Source organism: Haliaeetus albicilla, chromosome 24, assembly GCF_947461875.1.
Source record: "Haliaeetus albicilla chromosome 24, bHalAlb1.1, whole genome shotgun sequence".
In the NCBI taxonomy this organism is placed as follows: Eukaryota; Metazoa; Chordata; class Aves; order Accipitriformes; family Accipitridae; genus Haliaeetus; species Haliaeetus albicilla.
In genome coordinates this window covers 17,509,941-17,533,198 of record NC_091506.1, presented here as the reverse complement: position 1 = coordinate 17,533,198, position 23,258 = coordinate 17,509,941, and the positions used below count along the sequence as shown (strand labels likewise).

Here is a 23,258-nt window from a genome sequence, read left to right as displayed (position 1 = left end):
AACATTGAGGATCAAGGTGATAAATTAGGCTCTTGCAACTTATTTTTGTCATCACTTCAGCAGCAGCAAATCAGGGCAAGAACAGCCTTCTCCTAGCAGCAAATTGGCCTCATGTACCTTTGAGTCCCCTCCTCCCCACCTACCCGCATCACAACATAAGCTCATTTCAATGAAAATTATGTCAGTCTCTCAGCAGAAAGCCACTGAAAGCTTATAGCAAGAGCATGGAAGAATATCACTGAATTGATTCCATTAGTGTAATCTAAGAGAAAATAATGATTTATCAGACTCAGAGCTTGGAAACAGAAAACAAACAGTCTGTGGCAGAGCAGAGAGAAACTCAGATTTATAATCAACCCAATACGCATGGAAATGAGAAAGCTCTCAGCCTCCCGCAAATGGAAGAGTGAAATATTGTGATAATGCCAGCAAGGGGTTCTTAGAGATGTAGAAAATACCCAGAGAGAAGGAGACCAGAAGCTTGCTGGTGATGGCAGGGGAATGCAAACAGCTTCACCCAGATGGGATGAGGAGTATTAACGCTATCAATCCACTGTACCAGCAGACACAGCGTGCAACAGAAACAGGTGCAAAAAGGAAAAAAAAAAACCACAAACCCCAAACCAAAAACACATGGGCTGGCCTTAAGATCTGCTAAGCCCCATGTGAAATAAGGATGCCAGCCAGTCCTCAGGCAAGTATCCAGAATGCCCACAGCACATCTGGAGACAGGGGCCTTGGAAGCTGTGCGAGGCTGGTAGGTGGTGGCAGCAGGAGGGACCACCAAGGGTAGGGATCGAGGCAGCCGTCCTGTTTGAAGAGGTCAGACAGACAGTGGTGAGAAGGGGTTTCATTAACCCTGAGGTGCTCAAGTTCCCACAGCTCATTTCTCCAGGAATGTGGGTAACAGTTTATTGCAAGGAAGGAGACCTCCAGTGTGTGTTAGCAGAAGAGGTGTTGGAGAACAGGATCTCCCAGAAGTCCAAATTCTTGTGCAGCTACATACTGAACACCTGCGAAAGCCCTGAAAAAAGTCAGGAGGAGCGATGAAGGGAGCAGGGTGAGACCATAGGTGCGAGTGATGAGCTGTTCAACTGTGAAAACATCTGCAAATGACCAAAAATTAAAGGCAGTCCGGTGCAAGAAGAGGGAAGTTCCACAATGGACCAAACATTCTGCTATTTGGTTGCCTTTCCTCTCCCTCTACCCTGCCTTTAATTTAAGAAGCAGACAAAGACAAAGCAAAATCCGCTTAGAATCCACCCTGCGCCTTACCCGCCAGGGCCTCTCTTCCAGCATCAAGCAATTTTTTTTTTTTCACACATTGCACAAGGGAGCAGGTTAAATCCCACCATTGGATTTAATCACCGCTGCACAAATACCATCCAGGGGCTGAACTGCTCTTTGTCAGATTTGCCAGGCACCACCTGGTACTCAGGTGAGACAGACCCTTCCCCAGGTGCCAGTTGCGCTGGGACCTCACCTGCTCACTATGGTCTGAGAACAGAGGTGAACTCCCACTGCCCAAACTATCCTGGGAGCTCTTTACTTGTCACCTGTAGCCAGCACACACCTCAGCAACAAGCCTAATACAGCCTATGCCAAACATAGGGAAGCTCCAAGACATTTAAACATTTTAAAATTAACTCAGTAGCACCAAAGGCAGGAGAAATGCAACATTCCTAGTTAATACTCAGACCACATGCTGGCTACTATATCTCTGGAAAACACAGGAGATCACAATCATTATCCACACTTATGAATAAAATATTCCTTTTATTTTAGTAAAGTAACAAAGCTTATTTACAGATACAATAACTGTACATTCCAATTGAAAAACAGATTGCGCTCAAAATCATTAAAGCAAGTCACACGCAGTCTGTTAGGAACACAAACAACCTCAAACCTCCCAACGCCTTCAGCTCCCGTCTTCTCTCAGGAAATCAGCTCATTTTGTTCTGAATGATTTTCTGCTGATTCTCAAGACATTCCTTCAGCTTGTCTTCAGTGAGCGTCAGCCTCTGCTCCAGGATGGAAACAGTCTGCAAAACAAAACTAAAGCTGCTGTTGAGCTGCTCACAAAGACAAGCCACGTACTGTACTCTCAGTGGGTAATAAAATGCTGAATTCACAGGAGTATTTTGAGGTATTTCAGGGCTGTAACTCCAGTATCAGCATTTTAGCAGGGCAGAGCCCCATACAACTGGAGAGGCTGGCGGGCACAAAGCTCTCCTGCAGACAACACCAAGCACCCGTTCCAGCACTCAGTGCTTTCAAACTGGGCTCTGCATTTCCTTTCACAGACAGGTTCTGTCCTTCCACGTTCATGAGCCACCAGGCACTCTTCTGCTAATGAGAGACAGAGGTTTTGAACAGTTTTGCCCAGTTTTAGCTTTGATTTTGCCTCTCTGCTTCTGACTCTTTCCTCCTTACCCTGAAAGCTGTCCGTTTGCTGCAATTAAAACACACAGAACTTGCTGGACAAGCACAATGACAAGCAAGAAAACCCTCCCAACATAAGGCAGTGCAACAGGTGATGGAGGGGAATTGAAACCCAAAGTGGTGATATCTACCTCAACATAATGCCTAAATATTTTTGTGTAATCCAGTTACCCCACAAAGAACTGTTGTATCTTTCTCCTCAAGCTGAAGTCATCATGTACAGAATGCACAGGAAGAATGTTTTAACCACGTGGTAATAAAAGCTTCTGCTGAAAACCTTTTATTGATCACTCTGAGGTAATCAAGGGACCTAGCTATGCAGAACCACTTTCAGCTTCCAAAGACACCGGAATGGCTGATAATAGGCAGTGATGATTTAATGCTTTAATATCCATAAACTTATCAGCAATAATCAATATCTTCACATTTTGAGCATTTTTAATGCATAAATAACATACTCTGTTAAAAACAAAGGATGTTCAGAACCTTGGACTTCAATAAAGTAATTCAAATAAGCTTGGACAACCACTGTTTGTATAGAAGTTATACATAGAAAGCCTTTTAATAGCACATTTCGTAAGCACATCTAAGTGCTTGACAAAAGAAAGCAGGTCTCATTATCCCCATTTTACAGCTGGGGAAACGAAAGCACAAAGAGAGGAAATAGCTTGGCTAAGGCCACTTGAGACTAGGAAAAAGTCTCCTGTAAAATGATTTGGGGAATGAGACAAATGGGGGGGGGGGAGAAAACAGATGTAGTAAAAAACAACACCAAACGCTATGGCAAAGCCATCTTGCAAGATCACGTATCAACAAAGTCAGAGGGGGCTGTGCATCATAGCATTTACTGTAACACGTCCTTTTTTTCTTCCCCAAACATAGTTCAAAGCTTACTTCTACTGCACATGTACCGCTGACCTGTGACAAGGCAGAAGAGCTAACCCCTGCTGCCTAATGTAGCATTGCTGCAACTGTAGAAAGCTTCACCTGAAAGAAAAAACCCTGAATTACTTAAATATTCCCATGGGCTACAGCACTAGCTTCATTTAAGTTTTTTCTTCCTCTATTGCCACCCCTTTGAGGCACAAGAACTGCAGTACACAGAGAACAAGAAGAAAAGTTGTAGAGCCAGCAGGTAACATCCCAGGTGCCCCAGAGCCAGCAGGAGCCCTCCCGTCTATTCAAAGGAGAGAGGATTTAGTCCTTTTTCTTATGAAGCCACACTATTGCCTAGTGGCTGTCTTACAGATGTCAGGAGTAAAGCTACTCAGGGCAGAACACAGCAGGCTGAATGTCTGCTAGGGGTTTACAGCAAAGATCTTATCCTGCAAGCAACCAGAGAGAGAATGAAGAGCAGTAGGGATCCTTGCTTTTCCATTTAAAAAAAGAAGAACTAGTAACTCAAGACTCGGTTAAAAAGGTGAGAGCGAAACATTGCATCAAATTCCCTTTAGAAAGATAATCAACTGAATTAATGTCCTGGTCACACTGCCCTGCTAGAAGCAAAACCCCAGATTACTTGCAGTTTCTATATTCCATGATTAACTGCCACTGCGATCCTGCTGATACGAGTTAAGCGTTGTTACATGCAGCACTGTGAGACTAAGCACAAGTAAAGCAGATTTCAGAAGTGTTGAATTTGTGAAAAAGCTGTAAGGAAAATGTTTATTAGAATGGAAACTGCATGTAAGTATACACAGAAAACCTGTAGTGAGTATTTTTTGGAAACTAAAAGTGGAAAAGTAGCAGTCAGAAATTCAATCCAGGAAGTCCAAAGTAGGAATTGATGACTACAGCCATCTAGACTTGAATATATGATGCCCAAAATACACAGGGCATCTGACATCCTTGGAAGGTAAGGGAAAGCGCAAATACTGCCCAGCTGCTATTAGTGCTATATTGTAACTTACACATGAAAGAAAAGCCCCTTTATCAGCAGCTGACAGAGTTTTACAGTATTTCCATGTTGCTATTCATAAAGCAAATCCTTGTTGGTAGGCAAATTAAACTGCACCCATTCAACTCCTGTGTGTTTTTGCTATTACTTTTCAGAAGATAACGAACGAACAATTAAGCCAAGGAGGAAAATACTGTTAGCCAGATTCAGTGAGGATTCACTGGAGCTGGGTTCGCACTCAAGCCGTTCTCTGTGGCAGGATCTGGGCTTCCTGTTGTGTCAGGAGCACAGTACATGTCTCCATTACGCACCAGGGAGTAAAGTGCTGGGTAATTTATTAAAATCCTGGCTCAAATTGGCAGAAGGATAACAGCTTAGTCTTAAATGAGAAGGAAGATCAACCTTTCTTTTTTTTTTAAGGAGTATTTCTGACATTACAGTAATATACTGAGCATTACTATGGACACCAGAACAGAATATGGAATTTTTCACACAAAAGAAAACTTACTTAAATCAATTCCACCAAGACTTCCTGCAACACTTGTCTTCATTCACCTTTGCAGACTTAGCCTAGAAAAAAAACCTGCTATTCTCTTTGGAAACATTAATGAAAAACTATGTAGAAAAAAAGTTATCTCCTATTTACTTTTTAAGTTCTGGAGAACATTCAGCTCCATCCTCCCCCAGGACACCTAAACTGAAGCACCCAATAGTCACACTTGCTTACTTGATAACAAGTCCCCTATGCTATTCCTCCATATTATTTTTACTCTCTCAACCCAAGTAATAGTGATTTGTGATGCTGTTCCAAGATGCCTTCATCAGTATCTTTTGCTTAGTCCCTGCTGGACATTTCCCTGTCTGATTAAGTAGCAGAGACAGTTTAAGAACAACTAGCCTCAGGGTTGAGGCTTTTGCAGTGGTCCTGGAGGGACAATCAGCCCTGCCTCTTTCAAGGACTACAGATAAGGGGAACCAGGTGCTAAATGAATGCCAACAGAAACCAGTTCTACAACTGCCAAAGGAAACCTGAAAAGCAGAGTCTAGAGCAAGCAGAGACCATCAGCAACCCTCTTGAGCAGTGGTGGGCCTCTCTGCCAGGAGATAGAGATCCACCTAAACAGATGGCTGCTCATTAACTAAAGCAGTACTTAACCTGGAGCTGGGGACAAAGCTGACAAGAGCACAGGAACAGTGGAATAACGTTAGGCTCACCCTGCTAAGGGATGACTGCTCTGCAAGCAAAAAGGTGCAGCTCCTGCTTGCACATGGGTTTTTCAGTACACCACTCGCATCAGCTTTGATTGAGTTAGCACACATAATTGCACAGGGGACATAGCACTGCTCTGGTTGATGACCAGTAATTGTGGGACCCCAAAAACATGTACTGATACTACAGTTACTCAAATGAGGTAACAGCCAGGCTCAACCTACAAGGTATATGATCCTGCACACCAGCTGCAAAGTAGATATGCTCTTGGCTATGTGCAGGCTAAGTATTACACTTGCACTTCTATTCCTGTCATCATTTCATAATGTAAAATCACTCTCTCCATTGATCTCAAAGGAGGCAGAGGTAGTTTCCTAGCTTTACTTAAATAAAAAGATTCTTAAGTTTGCTCCACCAGTTTTTCTAAGCATATGCTAAAAAAGATTTTGCAGGGCACTAACATATCAGCCCAAGAAAAAACACTACTACCTCTTCAGATTTTTCTTTCCCATCTGACACGTTAATTTATGAAGACAGCATTTTCTTTACAATTTATCAAAAAACACACCTGCAAAAGAACAAGCAACAAATGCAGAAGTTTCTAAGTTTCCATGCACTCAATTTCCCGACTCCACTGTGCTGGTACAAGGAGACTTAGGGATGCCTCTCAATAGGTACAATGAAGACAACAGATGGTCCGTGGATTTGAAGAACGAGACTTACCAAGTCTGACCCGGAGCTGCAGGCTTAAGAGCTCTCCCCTCTGTAAAGACTGAGGCCAACGCTGGTTTGTTTTCAAAGAGCTAGATGCCCAGCTGTAACTTCTTGTAGGCTACTTGATTTTCCAGAAAGAGAGTCACTGCAGAGTGGATTTTAGTCCCAAACACAACCAAGAAGTACAGCAAGTAAACTGCATCATGGGAATGCTCCCTTAGCATCCAAGGGTCTCTCCTGAGCAAGCTCTAAGGAGTGGGTTCAGAGGCACCTATATACCTCTAAGGCACAAATTTGTGACACTTGGATCTCAAGCTGCTGCACAGCATTGAGGAGACCTGCTGGCACTATACTGGAAAGTAAAATCAGTCTTGCAAGAAAGGAGTACAGTTGCCAACCTTCAAATGCACCACTTGAACTGAGTAATATTCAAAAGAGACCCCAGCTATTGTATGCATTTCACTAAAATGGCACCTCCAACACTTGCTAAATGCTGTCCTGAATGTATACGCAGTTCTGTGCGGAGACAGAAATTAGCAAGTTTCCAGGTAAATTAAGCTTGGGAGCCCTTTCTCTAAACTAATCCAATGAGTGAAATAAAGTACCACAGGAAGGGTTTGCACCAGGGTAGCCCTACCTACCTTTTACAGAACACATAGTTAACTCCTTCCACCAACAATAATTCAAAATACCAAACTTCAGCTGCAAGATTAAAAGGCTCATGGGAGAACTCGTGCAGCACAAGTCACTCTGAGGTTGAAGCATGAAGCTGCCTGGTGAGAAGCAGCCTTTCCTCCTATAGTACTAAGTTTTGCCCTGACTTGCTGTCAGCCTCCCTTCGATCTCAGCAACTGCATCTAGTGAAACTCAAAACAGACCCCTGCTATTACTAAACATGCTTGAAGAAAGCTAGACTGCCCTCATCATGTACAAGTTTTATCTTAACACAGTTTTGAGATGGAACTTGAAATGGCTACAGACATTCAGTATGCTCTGAAGCACTTCCAGCAAAAAGCTGGCAGTTGAGACTAACTGAGGAAGTAAGCCTCATACCTGAGAGTATAACAAGGTATGAAGCCTTCACAGGTATTAACACTTTATGTAGCAAACAAACGCATGCCGGGACTAGACTTACTCTACTGGCCAAAGCCTTAATCTCAGAGATCAAATACACAATTAAGGTGGGTTTTGTTTGTTGTTTTTCTTTTAAAATGTGAAATGATTTCTAAAGAAATGATAGCTCCTTATCTGCTCAGACCAAAACAAGATCTGCTACCCCAGAGACATTTAAAATAAGTTCTGTAGCTCCACACCATCTCAATTGCTTTGAATGCAGATTCTAAGGCAAATTCTCACAAAGCCTATTTGCATAGAATATTTCACACCAGGCTGATTCACAGATAGTGTATTGATTACTTCAGAATGAAGAATAAGGCTCATGTAGTGCTTCAGTCTTCCTCTCAATCTTTAATGCAACTTCATGAATTTTCCTGGGTTTACTTTGTAGCATGCTTCAAATTCCACAAACTTTTATATTTGCTACTACAAAACACTTAGCTCCAGTGTGGCTAGACAGGAATGTTATCAGTTAGTGCTGCTGTACAGCTGTGGGTTTGGAAGTCCCATAAGCCCCCTCAACACGGTTTCTGTGCCTTCATCCAAAGTCACAGTCGGGTCACGTGGATTAGGAATACGTGATGATGCCTGCAGAAGTGCAAATGGTAACACTAACCTGGCCTCATCAGGATCTCTACATAGAACTCCAGATCTGCTCAAGAAGTCATCTGGCTAAACCACCTCAATGTCTGTTCTCTAGTGCAGCGCACAAGAGCTCCTAGTCCTACCAGCTCTCTTCAGCCAGACACATGCTACTCAGATTACTTGAAAAGTAAAGAATTTTTTATATTTAGCAGCCCAAAGCACTACAAGAAGGAAGTGGGTAGTTATAAAATTTGAAACCAGTATTGCTCAGCTAATCCCTCCTTATTACTGTGAGGGTGGTGAGGCACTGGAACAGGTTGCCCAGAGAAGTTGCAGGTGCCCCGTCCTTGGAAATTTTCAAGGCCAGGTTAGACGGGGCTTTGAGCAACCTGATCTAGTGGAACATGTCCCTGCCCATGGCAGGGGAGGTTGGAACTAGATTATCTTTAAGGTCCCTTCCAACCCAAACCATGCTATGATTATCAGCTGCCATCTCTCCTTCCACCTCCCAGTACACTCCACTTTCTACAGATGCTTGAATTGCAGTTGACCAACCCTTTAACTAAATTACAGGAGCAACTTTGGTCTACTGCATGAGTCTACTCAAGTCTACTCATGCAGTACACTCAGTACAGCAACGAGTTATCACTTGCACTGCTTGTTGTGCTTTTTACAGTAAGAAAACCATACAAGAGTACCTGAAAATTCTAGTATGACCTGCTTTGCCAGACCAAGCAGCATGGTCAGTACCAGCATCACGGTGACCAAAGGAGGACAGAAAAGGGCATTCTTTGTATTAAATCAATCCTAGCCACAAAGAAGATGAGCCACAGGCTCTGCCAGTTTCTTCTGCACAGTGTGGGGACACAAGGCACACAAGCCATCTGTAACTGAGCCTTTCCATTTACAGCCCTCTTACTAAAAATATTTCATCACACATTGCTGTTGCTTCAGTCTTGACAGTTGATCAGCCAAAGCTAAACTGATGGCACTTGCATTGGATCTGCAAGTTTCTGGAAAGGAATAGCTGCAAGCTTCTGCACAGGTACAGGCAGCTTCCTTGGTGCAGAGCTCCTAGGCCTCTAGGGCTAAGACTAGCACAGCAAAAGGAGTCAGGAGTCTTCAACTTTCTCCACACAGTATGAAAACACAGCAAGTAATGATGAGCTACAACAAAATATCCAAGCATGTACCATGAGAGCAGCTGCACAATATAGCGGTTAGAACCCCAAATGACTAGAGGTCTCCCCCAACCACAAAGACTTCCCATATCCTTCCCCTGCCACCCAATCTACCTCTGCAAGTACGCAAATCACTCATCTAAATTAACCCAGCTGCTGGTACCCAATGGCCAAATAACAGTTTATATTAATCTTCAAGGTCTGCTTGTGAACACAAATTGTGGGAGGTGTTCAGTATTCCTCCCCATTGAAGGCTAATAGAAGGTGAAGGTCCTGTGGACCTCCAGGGAGATGATCAGCACTTTTAAGAAGCCAGCCTTTACACAGTGTCCTGCTAATATAACAATATCCCTAGGAGTGTGTTTAACTTAGGCAGTCTTAGAAAAAAAAAAATGTACTTGCATCAAGACTTGGAGATTTTGTAACAAGCATATTTTGGAAGTAAATTTCAGAAAAAAAGTAGCTCTGATGATATTATACAGAGGACTGGCAACAACCAGGGTACTTAATTTGTTTTGAGTGAAGAGATCAAAGCTACTGCATCTCCAAGAGATGGTTTTCACTCATGAGAAATTGCCTCTACATCCTTTAAATTAAGATTTAAAAACCAAGCTCATCTGGCATTTCACAGTTTTTTCAGATGGGAACATTTTTTATTAGTGTTTTGGATTTTAAACCATTTCTTTTGGAATAAAAACTGCTTGCAGTTTTTTTCCTATACATTGGGTCCACCTGTAGCCAGTCTGTGTTCAGGTATTAAGAGCAACATAGAAACCAAGACATTTGCACAAGGCAGAGGTAGCAGCACTTATGAACACACACACACACACGCCCCCCCCAATCTTTCTTCTTGACTTGTAACTACTTGAAGTCATAACACCATTTATTCTACTAAACCAGTTGCTTAATCTACATTCAATATATCTCAGAAGAGAGGCCACATTCATTCCTCACCAACACAGGCTCTGGAGACCACATCTCAAAAGAAGGAGTAACAAATTTGATTTTACTTGGTTTCATTATAAGTATTATACACACAAACATTTTCAGTTTTAATTAAAAAGCAACTCACTTGTGTCCAAGACTTTTTTTTATGCTAAAGAATTTAATTTAAAAAAATTCTCCTCCCTCCCTCTGCAATCTTTTCTGGAGTGAAATAATCCTTTAATCTCATGAGCTAGATTGTCCTTCAGTTCAGGCATGGATTATTTTACAGATTTATCAAGTCTTCTCCATTTCACTGTGTTGTTTTCTCCCAGCTTCAATGCAAGATTAGTTTGGGGAAGTATATAAAGCTGTTTCCTGTGGGTGATTATCACAGCTGTTTATGAATTTTTATGCTAACCTGATTCTGAACTCTGTTTGGAGCAGACATCTTTCTTCCCACATAAAACCAGCAGCTTTTGCCTCAGTGCCCACTGCCCACCAGTACTACAGATTAACAAAGTGAACATGGCAGCTGCAGGTGTTTGGAGTGAGGGCAACAGTATACAAACTCTTTGAAGATGATCATTGCAAATGCAAGTTTTCCACTGCAGGCAAGATGGTTACTCACAGATGATCATCCTTCATAAGTGCAGTTCAGCTGCAAGTGCAGAAAATACATTTGAACCAAGTAAACTCTTAATATCTGTTCCATTTTTGTTTCAGTCAAAACACCTTTCTGTTCCAGAAAGTTATCCAAGAGATAAAATCACCTTGTTTTTCCCTTAAACTTTAATATTCAGCCTACCTCTTCATATAGGTAACTGAGATACTGAGATCCAGCCTTTGATAAAAAAAATAATTGATAAACATTTTGCATTTTTCTCCTTTTCACATCTCTGAAATGCCAGTAAAAAACAAGCTTTTTAAACATCGAGACACTGACAAGATATTAAGCTGCAGGAAAGGGAGGAGCAAAACACCTATATTGTACATTTATTACTCTCATCTTCCTCATTCCTTTGCCAGATTTGAATTGCCTGCTTTCCTACAAAGAGGCACCAGGGTATCTTTAAGTAATCCAAAACTACTGGAAACAACCGGCTTGTGTCTGGGTCTCAACTTCACTCCATCCTTCAAGGCAGCAGAATTATTAAGGAGGTGCTACTCTTCTGAAAAAGTCAGACAAACGTTAACTTCTTTATTTGCATGTGAAGTACGGCCAGACACACACCACATTTAGAAAAGAATACAAAGACTGTCAGTTCACATTAGACCACTTCCTTACAAGTAAAACAAAAAATGTCCAGACAGAGTTCTAATGAGGAGGAAGAGAGGAAGGTTTCACTTAATCAAAGACCAGGTTAAAGAAAGTTGCCAAAACCTTAAAGAATTAAATCATAGCACAAAGTCAACAAGATAAAAATGAAGCTTTGTAAATCTGAGGGGGCCATATCTATTTACTACAGCAGTTACTGCCAGATGTGGTATACAACAGCCACTAGTTTCTTCTGATCCGTCTTTCTCTGATAAGAACTGAAGTACCTAACTGAAGGAGCAAGTCTGCTCAAGTGTATCCTCCTGCACAGGGCACAATGCCTGTACAGCCTCAGAGCTACTTGCGATTGGTGTCTAGCAGGAAGAGAACTCTTAATAGAATAAAAACAATCCCACTGTCTCTAAGTACATGACACCCCACTTCATCTGGAAATCTATTGTCAACAGAGGGAAGGTACTGATAATTGGTGAGTGGCAGACAATGCAGCTTCAAGTATGCAGCTCAGAACAAAAGCTGTGCACTGGCAAAAGATGACAGCCTTCAGCTGATGTCTTACTATTACCTCTTTCAGCAGAAATTGAAAGTATTTTCTCTCCTTCCCACTTTTACATGATAAACCCTGAAATGATAGCTACGGAAAAAATATTAGGAAAATAAATTAGGTTTATATTTGCATAATTTCCCAAAGTAGTTTATCACAACCTTAAGTTTCCCCCACTGGTACATTACATCATGTTAACACAGTGCTGGAAACTACAACATGAACAAAGAGCACAGGAACTCAAGGTATCACATCAGAAATACACCCAAGCTCCCATGGAGCTAACAAATAATATGGATGGCTGTATCAATAGAGGGTTTCTGGGAATATCACAGGGACTCTGTCCTTTCCCTTCAACTGTATGACCCTGCTTATGCCATTAGTGTTCTCTTTAAACAAGCAACACTCGGGAATTATGAACCAATGATTTATAACAGAGCACTAGGAGCATCCTCAGCCCTTCTTCAAGAAGGGAAAAATACTGACACCTGTTATGTGTTATTTATGAAAGTTTTTTGTTCCATTTTTGAAGTAGTGGTGTCGTCCTTTCACAAAAAGAAGTCAGCAGGCCCAAAGCTGCCATATAAAACACACAACATTGTTTTGAATCTGCTGCTTGGGGAGAGCAGCACCCAGTTGTGCTTTGGCAGAAATGGCTAGGAAAGACAACCAACCCAACACCACCAGCCACTATTTCCATTTCACTTGGCTCTCTGCTAGCAATTAGCATGCCCTGGCTTCTCCCAGTCAACATCTAATTGCATGGAAGAGGGGTAATAGCAGCTCTACTGGAGCTGCATTCCCTTCTGTTACAGGCCATCAGCATTGGAAAAAAAAATTTAGCTATGCGAGCAAATGCCCTCCAGAGTTACCTTCCACAGCTCTGCCTTGCTACATGCCTGCATCCCTCCTCTTTGAGGAACCTCCTCCCTTACTCTGAGAAGGACGACTTCTTCCAGGCTCCTTTGCTTAACTTTGTTTGGTGTTGGTTTGTTTCACTGCTAAATATCAAAACCTTGGCATGAAAAGGAAGAATTATGAAACCATTTCAACAGTGCGTCGGGATCACCTACTTGTACAAATACATTATATTAATACAAAACACAACATACAAAGATTAAAACCAATGCGAAATTAAGTACTTCAAGGATGGCAAAAAAGCTACAAAAAAGGTAAAACGTTGCTGAATGCAGAGTTGCTCAAGGCAGCTTTTTGGTTTTTTACTATTTCAGGCCTATTTCCAATTTTATCCTATAACCTACTAATTTATTCCTCCCCCACTGATCTCAATTTCTCTTTCTGCTAGGTTTAAAACAACATTTGGAATTTTCTATGGTTACACAATATCTTTGAGAGAGATGTTTGCATTGCTTATATCTAGTTTAAATCCTACACATACTGTTTACTGCAATATTTGCCTCCTCTAAATACCTATGAAGTTGAAATGGAGCCATTACACATCCATCATCAAAAGTGTGGATCTGATTTATGTAATGAAAGATAAAGATCACATTCCAAACTTACTAGGGAGATGTAAAAACAGTAATAAAGTATTTTGTGTATACACTGGGTTGCATTTTACTCACAAGCATGAGGGCCCAATGTCATACAAAATCTGCACACACACACCCCCCCTGCAAAGTGTTCAGCATTTCAGAGATCACAGGAAAAGTGCCTTCTTGTGTTTTTGCCAAATAAACTTAAATACCTCCTGGTTTTCACCCTACCTTTTTTTAGACTGTCTGTAGTCCTGGAATGTTTTTAAATCCCTAAGTCAGCCCTACTTCAATCCCCTGATGGGCCCTCCAACCCATCACCTTATACTTTTTGACAAGTACTGCTTTCTCAAGAGCAGAGAGCTAACTTGGACAAGTAATCAGTATGTTCAACACCATGTGTTCAAGACCTGCTTGTTCTTCCTCAGAAACAACATTCAAACTCACAGAAAAACCCTCCCACACAGCTTTTTCCATCCTACAAACATGGTCTCATCTACAGGAGATGACCAATGTTTACTATCCCTGCTTCTCACAAATCTCAAAAATACACAATGAAATTCAGCCCCAGACAATGATCAGAAATAGTATTTCTTCACAGGAGCCATGAGCAGCTATTTAGTTAAACAAAAAGCAGCTCTATCCCCACATTCTTATTAAGTAAACACATACTATGATGATCACCATTAACAGCTGGTACTATTCAAGCATTGCTTAGTGACTCTCAGGAAGAACTGTATGTTAACGCTTTAGCAAGGGATTATTTGTTTGCTAGCTGTGGGTGAAAAGCATGTTTCAGAGATGAGGCACAGAAGGGCCTAGACTTGTTGATGGAAGAGAATACTGCAGAAATTGGACTGTGTAGGTGAGTGCTGGGTGGGGGAAAGGAGCAGGATCTGAACAGAGTTAACCTATAGACTGCAGTATAATGGGGAAGGGAAGAGAGACACAGATTACTCACCAAAAGTGTCCTAATGCCAGCCACTCCTTTAGGCATCACCTTAGATAAACCTTGGCTAATAGCACAGGGTACCAGAGCTAGCTTAAGTAGTGCTCCACTACACTGCGGCATAAAGGAATTAGGGGAAGAGCAGGGCCTGAGCTGGAAGTTGATGCGAGGGAACTGCTACATATAAGCTGACAAACAGATGAAGACAGAATTATCAAAAAATTACTAAAAAGCAGGAGGTTTTGAACTAGCCACACTTTTATTCTATGAAACTATTACAAAATATTCCCAATTCTTCCAGTCAGAGGTACCTTCTTCATTGCAAAATTAAAGAGCAAATCATACCTGTGTCAGAATATCCAGCTGTCCCATAATATGCTCCAAGGTATTTGCGAGACTGGTCTCCTCCTCTTGCTGTGCATGGTTCCTACCAGAATCCTGAGGTTTTGCCTTCTTAAGATGAACACCACAATCCATTTCTGATTGCTAGGAAAATAAACAGACAATCTGCTATTGCAATGCAAACAACTGGAGAAGGATTGCTGTTTCATGGAGGGTAAAGAGTAAAGAACAGTTTATGTTGGGACAGTCTATGCTATTAAAAATGGCAAAAGAGACCAGGAATTGTTTGTTCTTGTCACAGCTGGAAAAGGAAAAGCTGCTGCAGACTTGTCTGTGTCTACCAGGTGGAGGGTTTTTTGGTTTTGTTTTCAGGGGGGTGTGGGGGGGTGTTGTGTGTGTTTTTTGTTTGTTTTTAAACCTTCAACAGGAAAGGCAAGCCTTAGACAACAATCTCGAGGCAATCCTGCAAGGTTCAAGTTCTGTATGTGGAAAGGGCTTTGGCATGCTCATGTGGTACACAGGCATAGACTGTACAGGTAAACGAAGACTTACTGGAGCCACATGGAAGTACTACATCCAAATTATAAGAATTAAGTAAGCTACCCTGAGAGGATTCCAATTATTTCACTCCAGCAGTGCAGTAAAAGCCTCTCCCCATGTTTGGTAGTTGTAAGAAGGCAAGGATGCAGCACTGTAGTTAAGTTCAGCAAAAGCAAGATGTTCCAATATGCATTAAAACAGACAGGTTTGATTTAGTCATTTTAATTTTGTTTATATCTTGAACTGGTTTTCCCTCCTCAGTGAGGTTAAGAACAAGTTCACTTTGAAGTTTCAATTTCAATTTCAACTGTTTTAGTTATGCAAGCTTGAATATTTCATTCGGAATAAATTAAGTTTTAAAAGCACAGACCTTTACTAGAGAACTTACTCTTCTCTCCTCTTTCAAAATGGTATCTTTCTTCTAGAACAAACACTATTTACATTATTCATCTGCATTACTGCCAGTAGAAGTTCAGGGAAGTTTATCTAACTAAACAAGGTAGCCAACTGATTAAGCAATTGCAGACTTAAGTTTCTCAATTTACACTAACGGAGAAGATTTTAATCTGAAGCCAAGATCACAGCACTCAAAACATAGTTCTCCATGGCCTGATGCCTGGTGCAGCTCCATCCCATGCACTTATTACTCACATATATGACTGCAGTTTGCAAATCATCAAAGCAGCAAGGAATTCTGACAGATTGAAAAATAGTCTCAAAGTTCTCCCATATGTACTTTTCCTAAGCAAGAAATGAAGAGTTGCTTCCACCTCTTCTCTCATATGCACTACTATAAAGGCAGTTCTCAGCAGCACTGTACTGATTTACCTGCTCATCTCTATATTTGATGCCATGTGTATGCACATGTACAACTAAGCTGCAACAAGATCTTAGACCAGATCACATAACTTTAAACTCAAAACTGTTTAGTGCATTATGAAGATATATATACACGTATGTGTATACACACATGCACACACAAAAATATATGTATTTAAAAAATAAATATATATTTTAAAAAACACCTTTTGCTGCTTGGAGTCACTGATTTAGGCTACAAAGGCTACCAAGGCTGAGGTCCAGCCCAACAGTTTGGCAAAAAAACCCAGTAAGTACTGCAACAAAGTGTGACTACATAGGGAAGCTAGAGACTCAGCAGGAGAGAAAAGAGGCTGCGGCAATAGAAGGCTTTGACAGGAGAATGGCTTGCTGTTGCCCACTAACTGTTAGTAAGTGCCGACCATTCTTCCAGACCCTGCCAACCAAACTATCCTCATACAACCAAGCATCACAAGACCATTTTTGCCCAACGTACAGGAAAATAAGGGAAAGGTTTAAAGGATACATATAACAACAGCTCCACAGGCATCACTGGTGCTATACCACAGGCTTGGGATGCAGCTGGGTATCAGGTGGTACCAGCCACACCAGCCTCCACTAATTTGCTTCCTCCCACTTGCTTGGATAATTTGGATTATCTACAGGCCCTAGGCCAACACAGCCCACACTCCAGGTCACATTGCACAGCATCAGCATGGGAGCCACACTCAAAACTACTCCTGTGCTGCAGGTAGCCCAAGAGCCACATGTTGCTCAACAATGCATTGATTTAATCAACTAAAATATGGTCTTGCAGAGATGAGATAAAGTCGGCCTTATAAAGCTGCTATTTGCTGTTTTAATTTAAACTACAACCAAAAAAACCCAGAACACTGCTTTTTCAATGGGTAATTAGCATTAAAAAGCATGTTTTCTTGTTATTTTAAGGCTGACTATCCTATTTTGATGATGTAACTTTAGGCCAATCAATCATGGCACAGCAGAAATTTGAGTGAGCTAACACTGCATACAACCTGCACTTAAAAACCCCAAATGATGATGAGCTATCCACTTCAAAACCCATTAGAACAAGCTGACTCACAGAAGCAGAAAACTGACTGTACCAACATAGTTTCTCCCTCTATCTTTATAGCATATGTCAGATAACTTTTCATAAAAAGCTGCTGGGCTGAACTCAGAGTTGATATTCTCTTTGCCACAGTCCACAAAGTTTAAGAGTCTGGTATATTTGCAAGGGCAGCACTGCATAGATGTTCCCACACCCAATGCTTTAGGGGTCAGGTGGTCCATCCTATCAAGTTGAAGCCAGGGGCAAAAGCAGCTGTTTGTTACAGATGCTACATTCTGCTGATCAGCTCACAGACTATGTACCACTCCCCATGAAAAGCCAAGCAAGCCACCTCCACAAAGCCCATGGGGGCTCTTGAAGGCACTCTGAATGGTGGCAACACCCCCAAGAATAGAAGTAGATCTACGTTTAAAAATAGAAGCATGGCAATATGACATACTGCCCCATTTCAAACATCACAGCTGCTTGAAAAGGTTCCTTACAGCCCATCATCATCAAGAAGATAACCTGTAGCTAATGCCTGCAGCAACCAAGTTCAGAGTTAGTTCATTTATCTAAACTAGGGACACATCCAGCCAGCAAATAAAAACCATGTCAATGTGTCATGGAGTGTGACTTCCAAGAGGGAGCCTTTCAACTGACCAAGGTCTTTGAATATTCAGTTCTAGGAACAAGCACATCCGACCTAGCTTACCCTGCCACAGCAGGTGCAAAAAACCAAGCATCCAACAGTCACACCTACAGAAGCACTTTGAATCACTGCCCACAAACAGTCAGGCAGAGAGACTGAAGTCAGTTTGCTCTAGCTTCTTACTTATCCCACCCGCTCTAATAGCATCAAGCTGCAATCTGAAGTCTGGGACCCGTCCAAGCAGGTTTCTCAAAGCGGGGGCCTATACGCAGCATTCAACAAGGGTTAAGCCTGGATTTGCCCAACACAAGCACGTCCAGTGCAAGGTGGAGCTCACTGAAAATGCCTGCAAACTCAGCTAGACACGCACAGAAACACTGCAAGCTGTAAATGCAGCCCATGATGTACAGAACAGCAGAGGGACAACAGCAAAGGATCGGCCGACAGCCAGCCTGGCCAAGGTGGACATGCATGCTGCTGCGTCTCAAAGGCACAACACTTCCCTTTTCACGGGCTGAAGCAGAGCATTTGCATCCATCGGGATCAGATACACTAGACTAATTTCAACTCACTTTTTCTGAAGAGGCTGAGGAGCCCAAGTAGGTATGTTTGTATTGACACTACCCAAAGCATGTCCCTCTGCTACCAGCTAACAGAAGCCTTGTGACCAGAAGGGAACAGTGATACCATGGCATTCCTACCATGGCATCAAGGAGAAAAACAGGGTGGTTGGGTTTTTTTTTTAAATCCTTTCAGGTTTTTCATGCCAAAGTCTCCATTTTTTAAAGCCAAAGAAAGCTTTACCTGCTAAGAAAACATGGCCAGGACTTCACAGGGCAGATGCTGGGGCATTTTACAAGTATCCTAAATCCAAATGGACCCCCAAAATTTTGTTTGACATTAATTTTAGAAAACAGTCAAACATTTTGATGAGCTCAAACACACTCTTCTTCATTAAAATATTGGAAAGAGACTGCAATGCTCAGAGGGACAGGTTGTCTGCCATAAGCACCCACCTGGACTTCTGTCGTAGCTCAAACACAGCAGTGACACCAGTTGAAGCCATGTTAAAAAGGCAGTAAGGCCGCCTCTACTGAACCATTAGTATAGCTTCCAAATTTGACAGTAGTAAGCATCAATGTGAGGCCCTTCAGCAGAAGCTTTGCCCTTTACATTTTAACAAAAGCAGAAAATGTTTGGAAACTTTCCCTTAACAGCCAGACTACAACTTGTACTTACCACTACCCTAATGGCCAGTACATTTGAAAGGAAATATGCACCCAAGTGAGGAAGAACTGAAATGCCCCCAGACTGAAACTTTTTCAAATTTTGTAAAAGAGGATTAAATCAGCCCCTGCTACTGTCCGTAAGAACCAACAAGAAAACCCTCACAGATCAAAGTACAGACACCCTTCTCCTAATAGTGATCTATACCATGTGGTGAGCCAGCCACTAGTGATTTAAATTCTAACAGATTTTAAAAAACATTGCAAAAATATAGAAAGAGCCCTGAAATATGCATTGGCTTTGTGACAATCTCAGTACCCATGAGCATCATGATTACAGAGAGAGACACCTGTGCTCCCGTCTGACTCACCTGCAAGGTAAAGTGCCAGCTGAATCCTGGGGACAGGCACCAGAAACAATGACACTGCTGCAGAGGTTTAATTTATTTTAGTCAGAGTTCAAGTGCACAATTTATTTGGCAGAACCAAACAAATGTATTTGCCATTAAATATCTTATTACAACATCTGCATATTAAGCACTGGGAGTATAGCAAGAAGCAGCTGAACATTAAAGGAAGAATAGATGAGCAGTTTCAGAATACAATACAGCTCTCAGTGACAAAGGGAAAACAGAAGTGATTTATTTATAGCAACCACTTAAAGACAGCACAGTGCAACTACTTGGGGGAAGGGGAAAATTAATCAGCCTTCATTCCAGAGGTCTCTTACTGAGCCTCTTAGGAAAATTGTTCTGGCTAAACAGCATTCTGGCCAGCTATAGGAAAATTGTTCTGGCTAAACAGCATTCTGGCCGGCTATTATAGTGCTGATTGGGGGGTGGGGGAAAGTATTAACTACAAAACACATGTACATCCATAGTAAAACTGCAAGGGACAACTTAAAAAATGCCATTTTGCTTTCTAAATGGTGATATTTAGAAGATATACCGACAGGATAACCACCTACCAGAATTTTACACCTACTAATAAAAAGTAGGATTCTTATAATTCAATCCAGAGGAAATATTTCTTTTCCCTTCTCTTCACCTCTCCACTGGAAGGGAAGAACTAAGTGGTGCAAGGGGGGTAGGTTCAGCTCTACCTTTAAGTCCCTTTAAATCAATTTCCAACATCTTCTGTTTTGGGGTTTTTTGTTTGGTTGGGTTTTTTGGTTTTGTTTTGGGTTTTTTTTGTTTGTTTGTTTGTTTGTTTTTTGTTTTTTAAAAAGAGAATATGATGTTACTGAGAATTAATTTTCAAGTTACAAGAAAGATGGCATTCCCTTTTAAGCAACACATACATCCAATGTATCCAATTCAGACATCCAATGTATTAAAATTCACTCAGTGCAATTAAATTCACTAAGTTAACTGAAAAAATTCCCCTAGAAACAACAGAGGAGCAGAAAACTCCCGTAGGTGGTGCACACTGTTTATTCGGACCCCAATTCTACTAATCCAAACGAGAGAGAAATACATTAAAAGTCTTCTATTTCGAGGAGTCATTTTCACCACGGGTAAAGTGATATTTTAAATGCGTTCCCAAAGAGCAACAGTGACATCCAGTGGACGCATATTAGCTGCAAGGTGAGCTCCACAGGAAGATCAGATGGAGTACACCATGCTAGATTGGAGGACTCCTTAAAAACTGAGAGGTAACCTCATTTCTCCCTGCTACATACAAAATATCACTGACTGAACACAGCTCTCCAAGTACAAAAAAATTTCTCTAGACTGGAAAAACAGCCCCTCTTCAAGGCAGCACTGAAATTTCTGGAGCAATCACATTCTTCAAGACTTGCATTACTCCACATCTACTGTCCAGACCAGCATAGGGTAACAACTAGAAATAGGATACAAGTTAAATTAGCTTTATTAAACAATTTATAGGACCATTCATCCCTGCTCACCTCTTATTTCAGGATTCAAGTTGCAATAACAGAAGGGGATTTGGGAGGGAGGGGGAGAAAAAGAAAAGGGAGATGAAAAGAACATTACTTCCCTTTTATTTGTGCTTGCATTTTTGCTTCACACCAAAAGGTAAGTTGGGTTAGATATGCAAGAGGCCATAAATGATTTAGACAGAACCCTTTTCCCTGATAGTGCTACTAAAAATACCAAGTTAAAACATTAAAACTTGGCACCTCTACAGTAATGGCCATATTTTGCCATAGGCCAATAAATACTAAGTCTGTGATAACCCCAAGAAGAAATAAGAGTTAATAGGTACATCTCAAACCCCTTTAAATCCCAAGGCACTCTTGTGCCAAAGCCTAAGTGAACCACTGACAGAGGCAGGCAGATGGAGTAAGGTTTGTATATTTTAAGTGATGCAGCATCACACGATCTAGCTCTGCTGACCAAGCTGCCAGGAAGGAAAGAAACAGGGCTAACAGCTAATGGCCAGCTAAAGTACTCAGACATGCATGAAACCAGCCTGTACATCCATAGAGGGCTGCACTTGGATTGAAATTTGTATTTGCTTACAGAAATACTAGCATCCTATCTCTGCAGGTGACACTGTTTGGCAATCTCTGGCCAAGAGCAGTCCTCAGCCTGCTCCTGCCTGCCAGAAGGGAAAAGGGAAAAGCTGCTCCCCTCCCGTGTTTCAGTGACCTTGCTCTTTGGTTCACTGTCTGTTGGTCCACCCAACTTACATCTATACTCTGTAAGTGTCACTTTTAAACCAAGACAGACATTAGTATCATGGTTTTCGAGGTAACTTCAGGTGAAAAGCATCTCTGCAGACTGTTAAAAGCATCCAAGTTACGGGCTGTCCATGCTTTTCAATGGTTTATACTGAGCACCACTATATATACCATGGCATCAACTGGTTGTGTGACAGCTGAGATCAGGCTCATGGTTTTTTGTGCTACGCGATCTTTGTTTTATACAAAAAGTTGAAAGAAAGTAGATCCCTGCACTGATTTCCAAGGAGAAGTGTATCTGGCACTGGAAGGAATAGAAGTCACAGTTCCTGATAAGGTCTGGCAAAGGGGATTGCCACAACCCAAAACCAGTAAGGAACACAACTATAACAAAGCTAGGGTTTCCAAATGAGTGGTAATTAATGCAATACTACATTAATTCACTTACTAAGGAAAAATGATAAAATAATAGGAACTAATCTTCAGTAGTCGGCTCCTTTCCCATTTGAGTTACATTTCAAATAGCTAAAAAGCCCTCTACAAACATCGAAGAAGAATGGGAAAGTTTTACACATATTACATTTCCAAAAGCACAAATAGCATTTCTGTGATGAGTGAAAATGGGAAACAATAATGCCAGGCATTGAAAGCCCAGTACAAGAGTGCATGGACAGGTATAACTTAACCACTACCAGCTGTTCAAAAAAAAAAAAACGGGTCTGTATTTATTGAGAAGGAAAAGCTAAGGGTAGCCTTCAACATTTTAGATTTGTCTTTTCTTACTTTGCTTAGGCATTTTACCTCCCTTAACAATTCTCCACTCCCATCAGTCTCAGTGTTTTCTTAGGAGATATGAAGAAGTCTTCCAGAATTTAGTATGGAATAATTAAGCATTGTTGTACAGGTGATGCTCAACTGGCTATCCTAACAGAGCTCCTTGAGATTTTTGGTGCTGTTACTCTCTAAGGAACAGTTTTGTGTTGAAACAAGCCACTATAGGAACAAAAAGATAAATATGAGAACCATTGGTAAGAAATTTCACCAAGAATTGAACTACTGTTCCTGGCCCCATTTAAGATCACTTTTAGGAAAGGTTCCCAAGAAAAAGCAGCCAAACACCCAAACAAAGTGTTTATCCTTAGTTTTGGGTTATCCAGCTACAGGTTTTTTTTTATATCAAAAGCAGTCTCCAAGGCAAGAAGCAAAACACACAGTGATCTCCTGAAGAGTGAATAACAGCTTCCAACTCATTTCCTTCATCAGAATCATTTGCCTCTTTCTAGTAAAATAGGTAAGCATATGCCATGTAACATACACATCATGTACATGCCTATGTACATCACTTATGCATGTATACACATATATAAACATATGCAGACACACACATATTATAACATGCACATTTGTTATTACACTTGCCTGAAGTTTGGATTTTAGCAGAAAAGTTTGAGATCTTAGAAACTTTCGAAGCTTGAGCTATCTTCATCTATCTCAAAAGTTGACACAACTTGGGAAATAGTATAAATCTTGCCTCCATCTCTTCTCTTTGAATTATGACTCAAGCATTAAAACAAGCCACACAGAGCAGCAACCTAAGTGGGTGAATTTACATTAATTAGCCTGAGATAT

General features: G+C 41.3%; 1 protein-coding gene across 3 annotated transcripts in view; it reads right to left on the bottom strand.

Annotated features, from left to right (window-relative positions):
- Positions 1-1,756: 1,756 nt before the first annotated feature.
- POC1A (POC1 centriolar protein A) overlaps positions 1,757-23,258 on the bottom strand; it is a 59,296-nt gene continuing 37,794 nt past the window's right edge. For all 3 annotated transcript variants that reach the window (XM_069812407.1, XM_069812408.1, XM_069812409.1), the window contains exons 10-11: positions 14,680-14,820; positions 1,757-2,042 (exon numbers count right to left, since the gene is read on the bottom strand). In XM_069812407.1, coding sequence (XP_069668508.1) covers positions 1,944-2,042; positions 14,680-14,820 — 240 coding nt within the window. In that variant the 3' untranslated portion in view covers positions 1,757-1,943. The remainder of the gene's footprint in view (positions 2,043-14,679; positions 14,821-23,258) is intronic.